At 42.8% G+C, this 22,688-nt stretch overlaps 1 protein-coding gene across 7 annotated transcripts in view; it reads left to right on the top strand.

The window, feature by feature from the left end:
* The window catches only part of DLGAP2 (DLG associated protein 2), a 403,016-nt gene that overhangs the window by 352,186 nt on the left and 28,142 nt on the right, over nucleotides 1-22,688 (top strand). For all 7 annotated transcript variants that reach the window (XM_053380806.1, XM_053380804.1, XM_053380807.1 and 4 more), the window contains one exon: nucleotides 13,841-14,190. In XM_053380806.1, coding sequence (XP_053236781.1) covers nucleotides 13,841-14,190 — 350 coding nt within the window. The remainder of the gene's footprint in view (nucleotides 1-13,840; nucleotides 14,191-22,688) is intronic.

Below are 22,688 nucleotides of genomic sequence, written 5' to 3' on the forward strand. Positions count from 1 at the left end.
GCCAGATAGGAAAGACAGCATATGGATGATTCATGTAAAGGTCTATTCATACTATATTAATACAGTGGTATCTCAGGTTAAGAACTTAATTCGTTCTGGAGGTCCGTTCTTAACCTGAAATCGTTCTTAACCTGAGGTACCACTTTAGCTAATGGGGCCTCCTGCTGCCACCGGGCTGCTGCCGTGCAATTTCTGTTCTCATCCTGAGGTGAAGTTCTTAACCCAAGGTACTATTTCTGGGTTAGCGGAGTCTGTAACCTGAAGTGTATGTAACCTGAAGAGTATGTAACCCGAGGTACCACTGTATTTCCCTTTTCCTCCCAAAGGCCTACAGCTCTCACAATCTCTTGCAGCCCCACTATTTTTCTTCCATACAAATGCTGCCAAGATACAGATTTCTCTCTCACACACACATATGAATGGGTGAAGTTAGATTTCTTAGTATTAATACGTCACTAACAATTAACTTAATTATTAAATTTGTAGGGAAATGGTAATAGCGCATAGTTTACGCCATCGTATTGTTCTGTTATGAATCACCTTCCATAGAAATTTCAAGGTAATTGTCGTTCGTACAATGAGAACAACTTAATATAGGTTTAAAAGCAAGACGGGGAAAAAATAACTGAAGGTAGGTTTGAAACAATACCAAGGCATACCCAAGGCATGCACGCACGCACACAAAACAATCCAGCCAGCTGGTGAAAATGGAAAGTTCAAATAGTGGGTGCTTGCCATATCTTAGCAGAAATGCTGTTTCACAAAACAGGGGAAGCCACGCTGAAAGCCCTGCTCTGAGTCATGTGTTCTAGAGGCCTCTTATGCAAATAACAAAGCTAAATGAGAACAAAATTAACATACCCCTTCCCACCTCTGCTTTTTAAAAAGGCTGGCGTGTGGAAGGAACAAAATTCTTCTCAGTTAGCCAGACAAAACAGGGGAAGAAGAACATCAGGATCCCACCGTGGTGAAGCTGGGTCATCTGTTTGGACCCTGTGGGTCATTTCCATTTGGAATAAATATCTGAGCTTTTCTTCAAACATGTTATCATTTCTTAAAGCATTATTTAATGTAGCAGCAGAATCAGAAGGTACGTGAATGGATGGTGAGTTAACCACTGAGAGCAAAAGAATAACGTAAAAGTCATGAAAGATATGTAAGGACAAGAATGGGAAGCAATGGGTTACATTTAGGAGTTTTATTCGACTGAGTAATCCTAAACTCGTGATAAATTTATGAATAACTAATTATGGGGTGTTAAATCTCTGTTACTGTTCAAATCTGTGCTCAGGAAACAAAACACTACGCTAATTTATAATATATATATATATATATATATATATATATATATATATATATATAGTATAAAATTAAATTTGTATATATTTATATATTATATTAATTTAATCCTCTGGTATAAGCATCTGGTATCTATCTGGTAACACAAACATCTACATAAACAGGAACGTTTTTGCCATATAGTAAAAACACCGTAAGAGAGGAGGCCAACTGCATCTCCTGTTCCAAAGTGTTCCACAAGTTAGGTTGCAGAATTTCATTGTGGACATTTCAAAACAGAGGACAGAAATGTCTTAAGTACAGCTTTTGAGTGACTGTCAGTGAAATGAATAATTCATGTTGTAGTCCTCCTGTCATTTATATGGGTTTGAGCCAGACACGCTCCTCAATTTATGGAAAGAGCCAAGGTCCAGCAGAGGGTCCCACTGGAGGAAATGGGGCAGGTGATATTTGTTGATTCCCTCTTCCTTCTGCAGCCCCCAGGGCCATATTCCACATTGTTCTAGACAGTCCCAGAGGAGAACACAAGAGGAAGACAGAGTTCCACTTAGAAGTACACTTAAGCAAACCTTATCTGTGTTTTTCCTGCTTCCCTTTTCCTTAAAAAGGAAAGAAAAGACAAGCAGATTGTGAAAGAAGATGTCTCTGACTTCCTTTAAAAAAAACAACCACAAAACCCCAACAACCCACATGTCTCTGTGGAGTATAAGAATATTTTCCCTAAAATGAGACAGGACGTCATAGAAGAATCTTAAAAGAGGTCATTATTTAATTAGAAAATGACATATTTACAGCTAAAACTGTCATAACTAAAAAAAAAATTGAATTTGCTTTCTAAAGTACAGCCATAAATCAGAGTGAGTGAGTTCCATGTCTGTACTGAACATGAGACATTTATAAATCAGTGAGGTAAATCCTATTTACCTCCCATTTGTTGGGAAATGTCTGAAAATCTCCCCGCTTTTCACCTTGGAGCACGCCAAATTATAAACTTGCTTAAATAGTTTCCCCAACTATTAAGGTCAGAACTTTGCTGAGGTATGAATGGTTCTGTTTGTTTCCATGCTTTTTGTGCAGATGGATATAATCCAGGAAATGTAGCTCTTTGTACTCAGAGAAACTACGTGTAAGATCTAAGGTACGATTAACCTCTTCCAGGGACTCATCTCACCTTTTGTTCACACTTGCCAAGAAAATGGAGATTTAATTGAAAATTCTGATTGCTGCAACTTAATCTTGGGCGAAGGGGAAGTTCTCTCTGACTGAAACGCAAGCCCTCCTGGCTGTCTCGTAAGTGATGCTTGCTATATATTGCCGCCCCCACCTCCCTGCCAGCTTGCACGGCGACAACAATTTGAAGGCAAGGCACAAATGAGCCTTTGATGAATGAGGCCTGTTACATAGAAAATGCAATACGTTCCCCATGCCTTTTTAGCAAGAGGTAGTAAGTGAAATCCAAGTGAAATTGTATCTCTGTCAGCCCAGATAGTTTCCACTTAGGCTTGTGTTTGTATTGATTCATAGGAAGAAAGGTGATTACTGCTTCCAAGTAAGAGGGGATTTATGGGGAGATTAGAACGCTGCATATCTTTGAGGGCTTTCATGAATGTGACCTCCACTTGGCTAAAACTCCAGTTAAAACTGCCGCCATGGTGCTTTCCTGTCTAGTTATGTGGATATTTTGGTGCGTTTGGATAAACCTGAACAGAGCTACAACATATACAGTGGTACCTCGGGTTAAGTACTTAATTCATTCCGGAGGTCCGTACTTAACCTGAAACTGTTCTTAACCTGAAGCACCACTTTAGCTAATGGGGCCTCCTGCTGCTGCCGCGCCGTCGGAGCACGATTTCTGTTCTCATCCTGAAGCAAAGTTCTTAACCTGAGGTAATATTTCTGGGTTAGCGGAGTCTGTAACCTGAAGCGTATGTAACCCGAGGTACCACTGTAAACCGGTTTAAAGTGCAGGACATGTATAACACGAGTTTGGGCAGAGCCATCTGATTTCTTTCTGAGCCACTTCCACCAAACAGAAGAGTGAACACAGGGGATGAGAGTCGGCTGCATGTTATACAAGCCCAAGAACATGAGCGACCTTGTATATCCCACCACACCTTTACAGCAATCTCTCGTTGCCAATTCTCTTGACATGGTGTGAAATATCCACAAGAACTCCTTTTTGTGAGTGATTCCTATGCCGGAATACAAGCAAATGCAGTTCTGCAAACTGCAGCTCGTTGAAACGCCAACAATCGAGGATTGTTGCAGAACTGAAAAACAAAACAGGAAAACTCATCCATGGGACTGTTAGAAAGCAAACTGATCCCATATTGCATTGCTTTGCTACCAGTTGGAACTCAACATCTTCCTTTAATCATCACTAAGGGGCTAAGCAGAGTCAGTTTAAATCTAAGCAACCGTTTACATAGGGAGGGTGTTCTGTGTTTTATTCTTAAATCTTCCTGTATCCCAACTTTTTTGTGTTCTTCATCAGCTGCAAATGATTATATCCCCCCTCCCCGATATATATCTTCCTATTTTAATTATCAAGCCACACAATGACCGCTCCCCGCTTAAAAACGGGGGGCGCCCTTTGCGTGGACGCGTGCAGCCCCTGGATCTCGAGCGGCTCCAATAGCTTAGGCTTGGCCTTGCCTTCCCTCAGGTGGGGTACCTGGAGGTCTCTGCCTACCTCAGTCATTTGCCCAATCCCACCTGGGGGAAGCGTTGCCAAGGAGACCAGTCCAGGTAGGGGAGGGATTACCTGCCCACACAATAGAGGGAGGATCTTACCTGGGAATCCTCACTTGGCTCCAGAGCTTCTCCCACCCTACCCACCCTCAGTTAATGTCTTATTTTGAAGGTTAACTTTTCTTCACAGGTTTCGCAGGTTAACTTTTCTTCACAGGTATGCGGGCGCTGCTACGTAAGGTCGCTGTTAAAGGGCCGGAAAGGAATTTCCCTGCATTGGCAGGTTTCGCCTTTCCCATAGCAAAACGTCACAACTTTGGCAGTATCAGGCCTTGGGCGGAATCCTTTAGTCCATCTTCCTCTTTGCGGCGGCGATACCAGGGTTCCCCGTTAAAGGGGTTTCTGAAGGGAGGCTTTGGCCGTGCGCCGAAAGGTTGTCATTGCTCTCCCCTGCGGCGGCGGCGTAACGGGGGCAGCTGTCTCTGCTTGAACATATGTTCTCCAGAGCCGGCCCATCCCCCCCACACACACTGGATAACCCTGATGCTCCCTAGATCCCCGGCTGGGGACTGGGGAGGGAGAACGCCCAATGCCTGAGCCAAGGTCTACCCACATTTGAAATTCAATAAAGTTGTGGCCAATTTAATCCCATAGCACGTTGTCTCGAGTCGTTATTCCGCATGACGGGGGGACCGCGGGGGATCTGGGGACTCCGCCTGTCCACGCAATGAGTTCACACACATTTCAAAGTATTCAGTTCAGAATTGCTTGCATGCTAAGCCAAGGGTTGCAAGGCAACTCCACCTTGTCCATTCTTCTAGATCAGAGACAATGTAACATAGCTAAAATGTTAACTCTTTCCCAGTATGATTCAAGGATTATCTGAGATTCCAGTATTGCAGGGCATTGGACTAGATGAAATTTGGGAGTCCCTTCAAATTCAGTCGTACTATGATTGTTATGCTAACACAGTCCCAGTGATATCCATGGGGCTGCACCATAAACAGAGACTGTGTTTTACCATCTTTTCTGTACAAACCAAAACCATTGCACAGATGAATTATTCTTCTGGGTACCTTGTGCTTTTTGTCGGTGAACAATTCTAGCCCACCATAGACTTCCATGGACTGCAAGCGTTGTATCTGAGGTAAACAATCCAATTCTGATCTAGAGTTTTGAGGAAATTGTTTTGCAGTTTCTTTTATGAATGTATATTCTGTATATATTGCGGCTGGTGAGTGCGAAAGCATTGCATAACCTTTAGCTTTGCTATGGTAAGGTTCGAACAGTGAAAAGCAGGACAGAAAAGTTGTTGAGCCAAAAACTGACACTGCTGACATGGGTTTTCCTGGACATTCTAGCAATTTCCACCCGGACACTGCTTCTGACTGCAGTATTCCAGAGATGTCTGGGAACTTCTGGACGTATGGCAACCAGTAACGGTTATGGTTATGATTACTACCAAGACAGATCAACTTTAACTGAACCAAATGCACATACTTTGTATGTGCCACCGAATTATTTCATATATGACATTTCATCTATGGGAGAAGCTGGGGGAAGGAGAGACATAGATGCCCCGTTACACCATTATGTGTAGGAAATGTGCAAATGTCACTTGTTTAAGTTTTTGGAAGCCATTGTATACTTATAGGCAGAATTGTCAGCAATAGTATGGAGCTGAAAATAGGCAACTGTGTTACATGAAAATGTGTACCCACTTACCAAAAAAAAGCCCTCCCTGTTTTGCTCAGGGTGGGGGCTGAAAATAGACGGATTCTCTGTCACTTCCAGGATGCCTTCCGGCAACAATGCAAAGAATAACATTATACCTCACAGCATGACATTACATGTCGCAGAAGCCACGGTGCCTGCAGCCATGACAGAGGGCTCATCTGATAGCGGCAAGAGTGGCAAGATTGGCAGCGTGGCAGCAGCAGTATGGGCAGAGGCAGCAGCCCTGCAGGATGCATCCAGAGGTGGGTTGGAATGAATGGGTCTGGGAGGGCAGGGATATGGGGTGAGTGGGCCATTGAGAGTACAGTAGTTGGTTGGATTAAGAGAAGGTTGAGTTGAGGGGACGGGGTGACCTTTAGTGGTTAGAGAAGCCTGGGGTGGGTGGAATTGAGGCAGTGTTTTTGCAGCCTTTCTGAGCTTGTGTCCATCCTAAGACCACGTGCATCCTAAACACTATTAGAACAAAGGAGCAGCTGTTTCCAAATCAGATTGGGGTGATGGACTGAATCGGAGAGCAGACCTTCCAGCAGAGTCCAAGCCACTCTGAATCACAATAGTCTGCTATCAAGCTATTCATGTCTTGGCCAGTGATGATGATGCAGCGTCACCCATTCCAGATCCCTGCCTTTTCATGGAATGATGTGTCCCCTTCCAAGTCTGCCACCCCCACATGGGCACATATGTCCACAATGGGGGCCCACCCCACTCTCATGGTAGCCTCTAAAGCAGGCTTCCTCAAACTTGGCCCTCCAGATGTTTTTGGCCTACAACTCCCATGATCCCTAGCTAGCAGTACCAGTGGTCAGGGATGATGGGACTTGTAGCCTCAAAACATTTGGAGGGCCGGGTTTGAGGAAGCCTGCTCTAAAGTAAGGGATGGGGTGATCCAGGAGAAGTGGAATGATCCTGATAACATGAAGGAGTCGAGATCATGGAGGTTCTGGCTGCAGATATCTTTGCCACATCACCAGGTTGTAGAGAATGTAAGAGTCAAAAACCTGGTTCTCGTTTTTGAAGGTATCTGGTGTGTGTTCTCAGAAGAAGAAGAATTACTTGGAGGCCTCCTGAACTTCTCCAGCCCAGCCCAGGACATTTATAAATTTTGAGTGGAAAGGATACGATGCACAAATGTTCTGGTGCACATGCATGTGTGTCACTCTCTCTCCTGAAGGAAGAGATCAGTGAGCACACACCTGGCCGCCTGACTGTGGATGACTAGCAGGAGAAGCTAAGACTCAGTATCCTGTCCTTGAGAGAGCCCCATCTATAGCAAGGTAGCATTGGCGGCAACAACAGATTCTAGAGGGAGGCTGCGGAGGACAGCCCACAGACATCTAGAAAGCTATAGGACCTTGGGCAATTGCCAGGACTGGGGCTGTGCCACTTAAACTCCCATGTATTGTTGGACTCCCATCAGCTCCAGCAAACATACCCAATGGTCTGGCATGATGAGAGCTGTAGGCCCACAATATATGGGTGACCACAGATTTCCCCCAACTCTGCTCCACTTCATACCTTATCATGTAAGCCAAAGCTGTTCTGCAGTACAGTTTATTATACTGTAAGCAGTATAATGCTATGCAGTTGGTGTTTTTGAGGCTATTGGGTTTATATCTGCCTAATTCTGCTTATCAGATCTGTCTGATATTCTTGCATTTTAAATTGTGCAGTTTTTTCTACTTAAAATTCATTTCAGTCATCCTTTCCTTTCTGCAGTAACGTCTTGGTGAAGCAAAAAGATTTCCCTCAACACCAGTGTGAGTATTTTTACGTTTAATCTACACAATTGCTTTCTTTATCACATGTACTTAACTATGGGGAACACATAGTGAACACAACTTGGCTTAGAACAGATTTAATTTTACTGACTGACCTGTAACAGAACTTTGAACAATAACTAACTTAGCATAGGAAAAGCATTGCTTGTTAACTTTTTTTTTTTAAAGTGTGCCTTTAACTTTTAGCAACTTTAAGTTCAGCTTGAAAAGTTCTTGTCTGAGCAGTTTTAAGTTATCCACATCCTTAATTTTTCATCTCATTTTTTTCCAAACAGGACTTACACAAATGGGTCAAGGAAGCCATTCATGAAAGCAGCACAGAAGACCTGCACATTGTTCCTGTGGTGGAAAGACAAGAGAGATTATTTAAAACCAAAAATTAAAAGTGGATCAATGTTTAATTTTGTATATAAAAATAAAATAAAATTACATTTTCTGCTACTTGTTTTATTGATAAGAAATAGTATTTTTTTAAAATGGCTGACTAATTCAAGTCATAGATAGGCCATTAAATTAACATAATAAATTAACCCACTATCATACTTCAGTGAATATACATTTCAATTTATGTTGTGATTATGATTTATGATGCAATTAAAAGCAATTATTATTAACCATCAGTAGTTCTTGATAAATAAATATACCCATTTTTAAAATGTGTGTGTTAATGATGTGACCATTTCGGATGCAAGTTTTGAAAATAATTACTTCATTATTTATATTTAATGATGCTAATATTTTACTGCCATTTCTTTCAAGAGAAATAAATGACATTACTGCACAATCGATACATTGTCTAGTATTTGTTAGGGGTTGGACTTGGTTGGATTCTGAAGCAACACACACCACTTTGAAGGGATTGGGGATTTGTCTGAGGTGAAGAAAGTGCATGTGAGGTGCTGTGAACCGAAGGTGGAAAATCTGGAACACCTTGCAGTACCTTACTGATCTGAACACGGAAAACACTTCACAGAAGTATCTGCTGAAAGCAAAATTATGTCTCTAAGAGTGGAGGGAAAGTTGCTTTGCGCTTGACAGGTCTAACCTGTAATCAAAGGAAATTATTATACCATGGCTCCGCTGACCCGGTGCTTTGGGATACTGATGTCAAAGTAATAGTTTTGCTCTCTGGTGATTATTGCCATTTGTTAGTTCGGTCTCCTAAGACCAGCAGCATTTAATAAGGCCGCAGCACTTTCCTGGCCACCCTTAACTTCTGTCTCCGCTGTTTACAAGAGTCAAAGGGGTAGGGAAAGGACAACATGATGGAACCAATTCAGCATTCCTGCCGGTGTGTTTGCATCACACCAATTTGGCTGCCAATTTACCACATTCCCCCAGTAAACGATATTGCAGGCAAGCACTGCCATCGCACCCGGCCAACCGCTACTGCTTCAGCGTTGTAACATTGAGCGAGTTCTCATAGAGTGAATCGGAGGCTTGTAAAAATGATTTTATGTTTCGCCAGTACAAGTTTACCTCATTCCAAAACTCATACTGCCAGTCTCTTATTTACTCACCCTTTCCTCGCCCCCTCCAATCCTTATTGCCTTTTTCAAATCTACCTCTTGATTTTGTTTTGGAGTTGCCTGCTTTCTTTTGCTTTCTTTCTTTCTTTCTTTCTTTCTTTCTTTCTTTCTTTCTTTCTTTTTTTTTGGCCTATGGATGGGTTGATTGTTCTAATTAGTTGTAGTCAGTGTTATTCCCCCTCCCTCTTTGCCTTAGAATAGCTCCATCTCTGAGCCTGTATCACTTGATTCATTTTACTTATCTGTCATAATATGTATCTCCTGCTTTTGTGGCGAGGGAAGTTACACACATGCCAATATCACTTAGTCCTGTAGCATATATTGTTGGAAGTGTGCAGTGCACAAGCACTCACCCTGAGTTCTGCTTCATCCCTTTGTCCGTCTCAAGCGATTTGTTTTATTTATCAGTCACAAACTGCCTTCTTTATTTGTGCGGTATTTCTCACACACTATAAGTCTGCACAGTGTTGTCGGGCTGTATGCAAGCAGTCACAGTTGTGAGCAGATAAGCAGAATACAATACAGTGGTACCTCGGGTTAAGTACTTAATTCGTTCCGGAGGTCCGTACTTAACCTAAAATTGTCCTTAACCTGAAGCACCACTTTAGCTAATGGGGCCTCCTGCTGCTGCCGCGCTGCCGGAGCACGATTTCTGTTCTTATCCTGAAGCAAAGTTCTTAACCTGAAGCACTATTTCTGGGTTAGCGGAGTCTGTAACCTGAAACGTCTGTAACCTGAAGCGTATGTAACCTGAGGTACCACTGTACATATTTTAATTTCCTTTTAGGATTCAGCTACATTAGTAAATAATGCGCTATAAACATGCAACACCAGATGGCGCCGGAAAGCAGAGATTTTTGTGCATGTTTTTCCATAGTTGTTGTTTTTTACATTTTGTTATAACAATCTATTTTTTTCTGGTTTGTCAGCAGTGCTGCTTTAGCCATTTGAGTTCTACCTCTCACAAAACTCAAACGCACTACCTTCACTGCTACAAGCAGGTGCACCAAGCAGGACTTTGAGGAGAAGTCAGCTTGCTAAATAGAGAAAATGAAGAGGAGAGCTTTCCGATGTGCTTTTGGACAATTTGGTTGAGGAGGAAGATTGCCTCACCAGCCCTCAAAGCACCTACCACCACCACAAAGATGCAGCAATATTCCAGTGGTGGGCACGGGGCCTCCATTGCCAAGGGCTTGTGTCTCCAATGCCATTCCTATGGCAGAAGCCCACAACAATGACAAATTCTGGGTTGTCACAGAAGTGGCAGAGCATGGATCTTTTTGAGTCGGCAGCAAATCCCACCTCCGCCAGCTGCCTGCATTGTAGGGGCAGCTAAGCAGGAAGAAGGTTTCATGAGCAGCACACCAGCCACAGCCTTAGAAGGCACCTGCATAGAAACATCACTGGTGTCTCTTGCTCAGGGAAGAGTCAGAGGAGGCGCACAGCAAGAGCAGGATGAGTGCAGGGCACAGCACAATTGAGAAACACACATCCCCCACTCTCAAAAAACTTCACATGCATAAATGCAAAGCAAGTTGCTATGAAAGATAGGGGGTGAAGAAAATATGGGTCCAGAAGACGAATATTTCCTCTGTGTGGCAGCACAGTGAGACAGTCTTATGGCACAGTGCCCCCCACCTCACAAAAGGCTGTTTCTGTGCAAAAAAAGGAGAAAAAGAAGCCAGCCTCCTTCTCATACCAAAATCATTTGCTTGATCTGTTTGCAATACCATCCTTAGGAGCACTACCACTGAACTTCTGAGTGCAAAACCGCAGGGTGGAAAGCAAATCCCTTTCAGTTCTCCCCAGTGAAACTTTGAATGTGCCTAGCAGAAAAGACAATGAACCTATTTGCCTGCAGTTTGGCGGGTTTCTTATCTAGCGGCACTTCTCTCGCACGCATGCTGCTTTCGTCCAAATTGAGTATAAAACAATAGGCAAGGTTAAGCACGTCGTTTTATGACCATACCGAGCCTATAAAGGCTGCCTGTGCAAGGAAATCATGGCAGCTGTTCTTCTGAAATTTCGCAGAAGGGGCTTCCAGTTCTGCAAATTTCATCCAATTATGCCAAAAAAACTCGCAAAGCTGTAGATTATTTCTTTTGACTCTATTACTTCTTCTTCCTGAGGGGGTGGCATGTCTCTCTTTCCCCCCCACCCCATAGAATCTTTGGGGGTCTCCTCTTTATCTATAGCAACAGAGACGATGGGGGGGGGGGACTGTGTCAGCAACTCTTTACACAAGCACCAAGTCGTCTGAATTCCTCTTCCTGTTGCTCCTGATAAATGACAGCATCTCCACATTAGTTGTGGCAAAGCGGTTCTCTTTCTGTGTACTGTACTAACTGTGCTGAAGAGTAGTTTGTGAACGGACAAGCTATTTGCAAGATGGCCACCTTCCAAGGTCCTGTTCAGCGAATCTCTGTTTCCTCATTCTTCTCTTTTTGAGATTTCTGTACATTTGGGTCCTACATAGAGGTCAGGCACCTTGCTTGCGGTGGGACTTTATGTTTGTTTCTTTTCCATTCTGCTTGTTGCATTCTATTAAGACAATTCTGAGACTAAGGAAGAGAAAGGTGATATAGCGAATGCCACTTCTTTGGCCAATTGTAAACAATAAGACAGAGAAGAGGGGGCTGGCTGAGGGCAGATGAGATTGTTGGGGCAATGCCCCCATTTGACCTAGTGGACCAGCCTCCAGGAACCTGACCAAAACACACAAATTGGGAAGAGCAATGTGGTTATACCCACCTGGCTGGAAAGTTCTTATCTGAGAATATTCAAGATCGATTGCAACATGTGGAAGGCTATCTATTGCTGTGTGTGACCTCCAGCACCAGAGGCAGGAATGCTGGACTAGGTGGGTTTTTTGGCTCTGATGCAGCAGAGCTCCCTTTAAATGGTACCTGCCAATTTCCATCCTTTATTTCAAAAAGCAGCCTACCTGGGAACCCGAGGAAGGAACAAAGCAGCTCCAAGTTAATGCTGGAAAAAGCTGAAAAGGAGTTACAGAAAAAGGGAGCTACTGTACACTACATATCATATTTCAACAAGTGGATCCTCAGCAGAACACAGTCTGCTTTCCTATCAGAAAGATGGGGGGGGGACTAGGGAAGAAGTTCATCTGTCAATCATCTTTTTAGGCAAATCTTACTCTTGCAGGTTTGCATATGAGTAATGAACCACACAGGATTTGTTTATTTTTGTCCGCTGCCCAACAAAACAACTCTGTGTTCCAGTGGACACTCTTTTAAAAATACATGCTTAAATTAGCCACTTTTATTCTGAAGGAAAAAATTAAGACCTCTCAATCTCACATTCGTTTCCTGCCAACCACCTCACTGCCCCAGTGAGCCTTGTTGGGAGACAATGAGTAGCTGAGGGTGGTTTTTGGCAGGAAGCTGACACAGAGGACTGCTCCAGATCCAGAGCAGGTTACTTTGATTGATTGATTGATTGATTGATTGATTGATTAAATAAAATTTCTATACAGTCCTTAATCCGAAGACCACAGGTTTAAGGCAATGGTTAGTTTGGTTGTGTGCTCACCCATGTGTAGGACTATAGACTAGTAAATAAAATTTGAGGAAGAAGAAAACACAACCATTTAAAACCATTTTCCAAAGCTCTGGGTCCAAGTCAACGGTTCCAAAATAATAGCTGTATCTTTCAAAACTTCAGTCCAGTTTGTTTCTAGGCTGCCATTTTGTCGTCTGCTTGGTATCTTTTGTGGCAAGTGTGAGTGAGTGGGAGAATCTTCACCAGCTAGGCTGTGCCTGGCATAGACCAGTTTCGGTCCAACTTTCTGTACAAAAAAAAACTTGGAATACTTTTCCGCATGGAGATTATACTATGAATTGTTCTAACATAACTATGCATGCTTTGCTTGGCGAGATAGTATTATTTTGTGGGTTGGGCAAAGAAATCAGACCTGCTTCATGTGAATAAGAGTAACAGTAGATATTTGTTTTCAAGGCTTTCTTCTGTGCTCTGTACTCTGTACCTCTGTATAATCAACCTCAGTGCCCTTTGCAAGGTGCCTATAGTAGGGGTGCCACCAACTGTTTTCCCAGGCATTCCTTGTCTTATCTCTGGGTCTTATTAGTCACCCAATAGGTACTTTAAACTGGGTGGGATAAAGCCATCCTCCTCATTAGTGGGCATCCCACTTCCTAGTCCAGGAGCAAAAACAGTTTCAAGTAGTATGTTTCATCTTTTGACTATTTCCCCATCTCATAAATCACAAGGAAGCTTTTAATTCACTGGGTTCTGGGTGTTGGGAAGCTGGGTTTGTTACAGGATCGTTGCAACCTGTCGTTAATCCACTTGGTCATTGCATAATCCATTCCAGCACTGAATGGAGGGGAAGGAAAGAATTATACCTTCCTTTTCGGGCCATTTGTGGGAGCATCAACAAGCACATGTGTTTCATTCCTTGTTTCTGGCCTCCCATCTTTGCTTAAACTTAGATGCAGGCATTCTCTCCTAGCTGCTTTTCCCCTTCACTGGGGCTGAGGGTTCTCATTTGTGCAAGAGGAACATTCGCAGTCATTGTTTCCTGTTTGAAATGAAATGAACCTGTTGCTATGGCTACCCATTCTGTATGTGAGAGGGAATTTGTGCTGATTGTGAGGTTCACAGATGAGCATATTTCATAATTGCCTCCTGTTTTTTTAAGCAGCATAATCGTCCTCTGACAGTTCCCACCCACCCTATAAATCACAACAGTGTTTATTATTATTATTATTATTATTATTATTATTATTATTATTAATCGTGTTTTCTTTCTCTTAATTTCTTCCGTAGCTGTAACTTACACAAGTTACAAAAAAACGCCACCGCCTGTACCCCCTCGTACAACCTCAAAGCCACTCATCTCAGTTACAGCACAGAGCAGCACAGAATCCACCCAGGATGCCTATCACGATAGCCGGACTCAGAGGATTTCACCGTGGCCTCAGGACGGTCGAGGGATGTACAATTCCACGGACAGCTTGGATAGTAACAAGGCCATGAACCTGGCTATGGAAACGGCCGCGGCGCAACGCCACGGGCCTGAGAGCCACGGCCCCTCAGTGCGAACCAGCGACAAGGCCATCCTCGTGTCAAAAGCGGAGGAGTTCCTTAAGAGTCGGCGCTCTTCGATAGGGATTCAGGTAGCCTGTCATTAACATCTGTTCTGCGGCAAGCTGTTCACCTCCTCGGCTCCGTAAATAGTACCAAAATGAGTCATTCAGCTTCAGTGGCTCCTAATAACTTGAGCAACATTCCCTGGCTGCTTAGCGTTAATTGTCATTCACATCACAGCTATGTGGCCATGCAGAAAATGGTTCAGCCAATGTGCAGTGCCTGGAAAGAAAAAAAATGAATGAATATATCTCTAGGCAAGTTGCCTGTCATTAATGCTTGATATGAAAATTATACTGCTCAGCCACACAGGTGAGCAACATGTTCCTCTCTCTCCCTCTCCCTCCTCTCTGTAAATTCAGAGTCCTTTATATAGAATCCTGCCACTAGTAGAAACATGGACCCTCTTTCAACCTTGAAGGAGAAGTCCTGACATAGGCTGCTTGGTCTTCCATGTTTCGCTAGAAAAGGAAGAGCACTGCATTGCATGGTACAGGCACCAGTAACTGAAAGCACTTCTCCTCTGCTAGTATTTTAAATACTTGTCCATATAGGCTTATACTTAAGGATGTCCATGGCAGCTCTGTCCCATGTATGAAACTGTGGTAGAAACTGAATGTTACTGGTGACTTTTCTTCTTTTTCACTCGTTGGTGAGAGGTACCTTGAAGAAACAGAGGGCAGATGTGGAAGTAAACCATGAGGTGGTATAGTCCCTGCTTTCAGATTATTCATCTGAAAACATCTCCATATGGAAACAGACCCTCATCAGCTTGTATATATTCAGTTGTTGACATGCTGACAGTCTTCACATAAGGAGGCTTTCAAATGAATGCTTTTCGCTGCTTGAAACTTACTTTAAAATTGTAAGGACTGTACTACCTCGTTTTGCAATCTGAATCAGGCCTTAAAATACTCTACCACTAAACTGTAAGGTTACTGCTGGTCATATGCTGAGGGAGAAATACAGAGTGAGCGGCTGTGAGCAAACATCCCCCCAAGAATTATTACCAAAAGTTGGATTACACTAGTAATACTTGGCTGTGTATATGGTGTTACAATTGGGAGTATATTCCTTTACAACTGGTGATTACTAAGCACCATTGGTCACAAGAATGATGCTCCATAAGCAATAATAGTTACAGCTAGCCCTAGTGCTAATGCCTACTTGTGTATATTCTTGAAATGAGTAGGCAACACTGCTGGTAAAAAAATACCAGTATACCTTGGGATTGTTCAATGGACTAAATAAAATCTTTACCAATCTAAAGTTGAAAATAATATTTTTCAGTATCTGTCAGGTTTCGAGGCCAGTGGTCACTGAAAGCCTCTTGAATACAACTGTCCATTTAAGTAAAGGTCATAATGGTGACCTCTGTAAGGATCTCAGGAGTTCTGTAACATGCACCCCAATAATTCGATTCATTTTATTAGGTTCAGCTCATTTGTTACCAAAGGATGGGAGGGAGAGCACTCTTGCATTTTTTTTTTACCTTGTTCCTTATGGTAAAATGCTGAATGCTGAGATTGCTGTCGGCTCCGAAGGTAGCACAACTGTCTCTACTCCATCTCAAATATAATGGAATATGGTGGTTGCCTTGTGAGAAACCATCCTCATTAAGTAGAATTACTGCCCCTTTTAGACAAAAGCCATTCCAGTGACGATAATTATTGCCGGGTTTAAAGAGATGTCGTGAAAAGCTTCCTGATTAGATATGTCTCATTTAAAAGAGATCTTCTAAAAGCACTCCTTCCAGGAGTTTGGTAATGTGCAGCTTTAGCCAAGGTCCTAGGCATATAAAATACCACTGGGCTTTGATAGAAATCCATATATCTCCCTCTGTGACTTTGCTACGGGCCTACAGCTAATGTATAGAATTCAATTTAGCGTCAACATAAAATGTTCAGGTCAGCTCTTTTTCCGTATGCTTAGGCAGTAATTAAGCTTGGAGCTCTTAACGATTCACGCTGCAGTACTGCAATGAAGTCACTTATTTATTTATTTAAAAAAGAGAAGGGGTGAGGCTTAGATAGATGATAATAAAGAAAGCTTTGAAGAGTCTTTGATAGTTTGGGTTTCAAGGGATTCCTTTCCTGATCAGGCTTCTCTGCTCAAACAGGGGAGGTGCTGGCAGATGTTGTCATCTGTCCTGTACAGTCGTCCCGCCTTTAAAGGTGATGTCTTTTATAAGAGCTTTTCCTACTAGCTAGTTTTGTTTTGTGTACTTCACATATTTGCCCAATAATTTGCACAGAAAGCGTTGAATCTCTATAGCAACGAGGCATCTCATGTTCGGTGTCTATTGTTTCCTTTCAAGTACAGCAAATGACAAACATTATTTGTCAAAGGTATTGACTCTTTTTAAAAAAGAAAGAAAGAAAGAAAGAAAGCTGAAATGTATATTTTCAGTAGGACAAAGACTTTCTTCCACGATCCATTTGGCAGATCCCACGGACAATACCGGGTCCACGAGGCAAGGAGACCCACAGCAGTAAAATTATTCCTCTAAGGATAAACCCTTTATGGTTGTGCCATTTGTGAAAGAAGATTTGTTTTGTCGTATACCTATTGCCAGGGTTGCAATAAATAAAAGCATCCTGACTTTAAATGTTTACAGTGCAGGAAATCATGTGCTTCATAAACCTTGTGGGTTTTCCCAGTGAAGCCTGTATTTAAGGCACCTGAGAAATTGGTTTTATTTACATACTTATTTGATTAACGGCAGCCCGAGTTTTCTCATTAGATGGCTGTGCAGTGACACTGCCTTGCACCTGCATGTCTTTCCATTCATAGCAGGCTCATTAATTACTGAATTTTTAAACTCACACTCTGTTTTAACAAGGTTTGTACGCCAACGGTAGCAGTGCGGAGGACTGCAGCTTAACTTAAGGCAGTGAGCTACTCTTGACACTCTTCATTTTAACCTTTTTGCCTCTGCAGATGGAAATCAGCTACTGACTCTAGTAGGAATTTCATACAGAGCTGTTACAAAACTCAGATTTTCAGAGGAATAAAAGCAATCATGCGTACAGTATTTAAGCCAGCGGGAGTTATGCCATCAACACTATTCCACGCTATAGTCTCTCTGCTGACAAGGGAAATTTGGAACTAAAATATTGTCTCTGTTTTAAATATCCCTCCAGATTACTTGGAACACTGCAAGTGAGCTTCCCCCTACTCTTGTTTTCTTTTATAATTCAGCCTTGTCTTAGATCCACCCCACACTTTATGGGAATTCCACGGGAATTTGGCTGCCATTTCCTCTCTTAGAGCATGCATAATACTTATTTTATTTTTATTTATATCCCAAGTGTTCTCTGATCGCATTCAAATAAATACAATAAAATCCATCAATAAAACCAACTGGGGAGACACACATATCTAAACCTTTAGGGGAACGCAGCAGAATGTTGCAGTCAGTTTTGGCTCCCCAGTATACACACCCAATGGATGCGTGTTTCCCCTTCACAGGTCATGTAATCACTGCAGGAAACACTGGTAATGGTGTAACCCAGATGCCATGATTCTGCTGCAGGCTAGGCCTATGGTTGTAGGGCAGGATCCAACCAAGTAGTTCTATTTGTGCCACGGGATTTCCTCTCTTTCTCCTCCATCCGTTCGTCCCATCCCCCCACGAACTCCTCAAGTCTGCTCCAGAGGGTTAAAGGGAAACCCAGAACAGATTTTGGGAGCACATGAGGAGAGAATAGGGCAAAAAAAGTTACTTTACACAGCCAAACATTCTTGCCCTAACAGAGCTACTTTGTTGGGTATGCCTAAGGTATTTCAGAGCCAGTGTGGTGTAGTGGTTAAGAGTGGTAGACTCATAATCTGGTGAACGGGGTTCACTTCCTCGCTCCTCCCCATGCAGCTGCTGGGTGACCTTGGGCTAGTCACACTTCTCTGAAGTCTCTCAGCCTCACTCACCTCACAGAGTGTTTGTTGTGGGGGAGGAAGGGAAAGGAGAATGTTAGCCGCTTTGAGACTCCTTTGGGTAGTGATAAAGCAGGATATCAAATCCAAACTCTTCTTCTTCATATGTAGAATATATTCCATGGCTTGTATTCAACCGAGTCATGACTAACTTGTCCATTGATTTCAATGGGCTTTGCTCCGAGTATGTCTTAGTAAGGTACCACCCCACCATATAATAAAGCAGAACATCCATGGCCTTGTACAAGAAAAGATATTTGCAGGAGTATCGACACAGTTCAAACCTCCCTGCCCTGCTCCTGGTAAGCCACAGCAACACTGGTGCCGGAAAACACCACCACCACTCTCGGTCGGCCTCTCTTGAATCTTTACATATGTTAATTTGCTTTACACTGACCAAAAGAGCCACATTGAATGCTTCCTTGTTGTGACCTTCACTAATAGGAGGAGATAAGCAGCAAGTACACAAGACCACACTCGTAGATTCATGCCACCACTTCGGCATTTGAATCCAGACCGTTGCCAGGTTCATAAAGCTCCTATGACGTAGGATTTTGAACCTTGTGGGGTTGGGTTTTTTAATTAAAACAACAACAACCCCACAAGGTTCTAGGCGTTCTTATTCTAAGGCTGGTGTAATGGCTTTAGGGGTTACTTGTGCGTAAGTTACCGCCGCTCTGGGCTAGGTTGCCTGGTTAAACCGTTTCTCTCTGGACAGCCATCCACTCCGTGGCTGTTCAGTCGCTGGCAGAATCCGTCAGTGGGCGTTTCTTGAACCTCTTCCAGCAAAGAAGTTCTTTGACGCCAAGTCGCCGCCTACTTTCCCTGCGCGGAAGTCTTCTGCGTAGGGTGGGTGTGGGCAGCGGAGGACCTGTGCTCTCCTCGCTGGTCTCCTGCGAAGAGTCCTGGAGCCTCCTCTCTGCTTCCCCCATCGGCCCCCCTCTATCCCTGGTGTTGCGCTGATTTTCTTCCCCAGCCGGAGACCTGCCTCTCTCCCTGCTTGGCCCCTCTCCAGCATCGCTGTGGAGCCTCGCCTCCTCCTCTTGTTCCGATGGCAGTTCCCTGACAGCTGGGTAGCAGAAAGATCAATGAAAAGGGCTATGCTGGTCTAAATTTAGTTAAGAAGATACCAAGGTTCTGTTTTCAACATTACTGTCTAACCCAGATCACTGCCGGAACTTTGCAGGTTGAGAGGTCTCACTATTATTCTCACATCTACAAGGTGTTGGCTATCAAATGAATATCTAAAACATACACTTTCATGTTCTTTTTAATCATCTCATTGCCAGTAAAATATAGGCTTAAGTAATAATATGGATAACACGTTAACTTTGGAGAGGATAAATGTTTGCCCCAAAGACCCATTCTAATAGTATACAGTCAGTTTTCTTAAGAAGATTGAGAAAATATTGCCATCCTTTACATCTTCTTGTAGGTTTTTTTTAAATGTTAACTAATTAGTGAATTTGTTACCATATATACTCAAGTATAAGCCGACCCAAATATAAGCCGAGGCACCTAATTTTACCTCAAAAAATTCGGGAAACTTATTGACCCGAGTATAAGCCGGTTCACCACACCACAAACCTCCTGGTGGGCTGGAGTGAGTGTGTGTGTGCGCGCGCATGCACACACAGCAGAGGGGGCTTCTCTCTCCCCCCAGATGGACTTTGTCTCCCTGGCAGTATCCCAACACCTTCCTCCTGCCTACCTAGGGTGGTGCCGAGAGGCAGAGGCTGGTGGCAGCAGTGGCAGAAGAAGAACAAGCAGTCTGAAAGGGCTGCTTTCGGGCTGCTCGTTCCTCCTCCGCCACTGCCGACAGGGACCCTCACTCGAGTATAAGCTGGGGGGGGCTTTTTCAGCATTAAAAATGTGCTGAAAAAGTCAGCTTATACTCGAGCATATACGGTCATTAATTTGGTTGCCTTTCACACTCTAAAAGGTCAAGGAATACTGGTTTAGATGGCAAAAACGTGAGGTCTTCAGTATGAAACTCAAGTTACAGTCATACCTCAGGATGACTACGCTTCAGGTTGAGCATTTTTGGGTTGTGCTCCACCGTGACCCGGAAGTAACGGAGCGCGGAAGCGGCGAATCGTGGGTTGCATTCACTTCAGGATGCGAATGGGGCTCCAGAACAGATCCCATTCACATCCAGAGGTACCACTGTATTTGTAAGGATCAAATATTTGCTGAACATCGTTTCTTAAGGAAGGTGTTACAAAACAAATAAATATATATGCTATCATTTTTTTGTTTTAGTTGTTGTTGTGGTCAACCATACTTTCAGGATATTTTTCTAGGAAGCAAGCAAAATTTCCAGAGGTTTCAGTGATGAATTACACACTGTCATTTAATGAACTCCTTTTAATAATATTCACAGTGAACAGATATAGTATTATAACTCTACCAACAATGCACAGAAGCTGTTTTTATGGCACCATCTCACCTTTCTAAAAACAGTCTGACAATTCATAGCATATTTTCCCTGCCTTCATGGTGTTAAATAATCTTCAGTGCTAGTAGTAATAGACAGCAGCAAACTGTGTTGGGGGGGAAATGTGTTGTTACTTCCTTTATCACTGCCATTTTCCCATTTTCCCTTGAACTTCAAATCCTTGTGATCTGTTTTCAGTAAGAGATTACAAAAAAAGAATCTAATAAACCTTCGGCTCCTATAGCTACCACCGATAGATTTATCAAATAATTAGCATCCGTTCTATAGCTCGGATTATGCTACTGATGTCGATTTCCTGTTCCTAAATATTAGAAATCATAAAATGGCACAGTGGGATGAGGCATTAAACAATTAACAAATGCAATGACACCATAACACACATGACGTATGTGTGGAAACAGCATGGAACCAGCAGGGTTAGGGAGACAAGAATCTGCTCTGCACTGTCAGCAGTGACTATCACATCCAGCCCTGCATTTACTAGCAGATCTCTTAACCTTGGTAGGTCTGTGTGGCCTGGAAAATGTGCATATAAAGCAAAGGAAGTGGAAGTCTGACATGCTTCTCACCTGGATGCCTTACAATTCAGGTACCTATCCCTCCTCCTTTGTAAAGTTCATGTGCAGAGGATACATTCCATCCCTGCAACTAACAAGTTATTTCCTGGCGAGAAATCAAGGCCTCAGCCTTGAAAGGACCAGTCTACTCTACTGCAGATCACTGGCTTGTCTTTCCATACTTACAACACATTGCAGAGTGCAAAGATGTTTCTCTGTACATAACATTTGGAGGCTTAAAGACAGCCTTTGATGCAATGATAGAGAGTGTAAGGGGTGGGGGTGGGTTGGGAACGAAATCCAATTTAGACAGCAGCCTCTCAAATTACTAGGGCACCCTGCATCCAGGGAAATATCTAGGAAGCATGCTTACATAAGCCCTGGGTATTATTATGACAAAGGGCAGTATATTACTACTAATAATCATAATAATGAGGTGAAGCATTCCAGTGCTATATCTATTAGTAGTAGCAGAAATATTTGTTTTATTGCAAGCTTAATTATGTAAAGTGCCCATTACTGTCCATTTCCTGAATTTTACAGGCATACAGGTAAACTTCTCCCCACCTGAACACTAAAAGCTCACCATATATATATATATATATATATGGAGAGGGTCCCTTCCACTGCCCAGATTTATTTTTGTGCACTTAGCACTAAAATGTTTAGCTTGCCAAATTGCATAGAAAATCCTCATTTGGCAATGGTTTCTGCTTCTAGGCATGGCAAGAAAATGAAAGGTATTAAAACATGGAAGTAATCGCTGGGGTATTTAGAGAGTGTCAGCACTGGCAAGCTGCATAGAACGATAACTTGGAGCAAGATATATGCCTCTTGTATTGATTTTTCTGGCACTGAGAATGTAACATTCAGAACTTTTCAAATCTAACTTAACTAAAGTATGCTCGAGGAATTCAGTTTCTGAGAATTTCATTACTAACTGCTCTGATCTGCCCCTCCCTGTCCAATGTGCAGACTGAAAGGTTTACTCTCCTTCAGATTTTGTGAAGTTTTGCAGTACAATTCTCAGTTCCAAAAATGTTTAAATTAGATGTTTTAACATAAAATCCATTTAGAAATGTGCACATTCAGATAAAATATACGTGCAAGTGAATGATTTGTGATGAAATACATATCTAATTGCATAGTTTTAAACACGAATTTTCATGCGGATTTTGATTAATGCACAAACAGGACAGACCTATGAATAACCACATACAAAATTGGCATAGACTGGAAATAAACTAATCCATCCACCCTGAATTAAAAGTTCAGTTTTGATCACGTACTACAAGACTACACATAAGGAGCCTTTGAATCTCTGGTGGTCGAGAAGAGGGATGTCAAGAACAATGCGACTCCATGTGTTCATTCAACATGGTTTCCAAAGTATGCGGGAAGAATGACAAAACAGAGCCATAGTTGTTCCTCGCATTTTTGCAATATACAACAGCACACTATTTGAAATATTTCACTCCGTGAGATTTCCCCCCCGCCCCATCCTGTGATCTCAAATACACCTCCTTGCAGATAACCTGTGCTGCAATCAGTGTGTATGATCCATTCGTTTGGGCCTGGA

Source organism: Podarcis raffonei, chromosome 3 (genome assembly GCF_027172205.1).
Source record: "Podarcis raffonei isolate rPodRaf1 chromosome 3, rPodRaf1.pri, whole genome shotgun sequence".
In the NCBI taxonomy this organism is placed as follows: domain Eukaryota; kingdom Metazoa; phylum Chordata; class Lepidosauria; order Squamata; family Lacertidae; genus Podarcis; species Podarcis raffonei.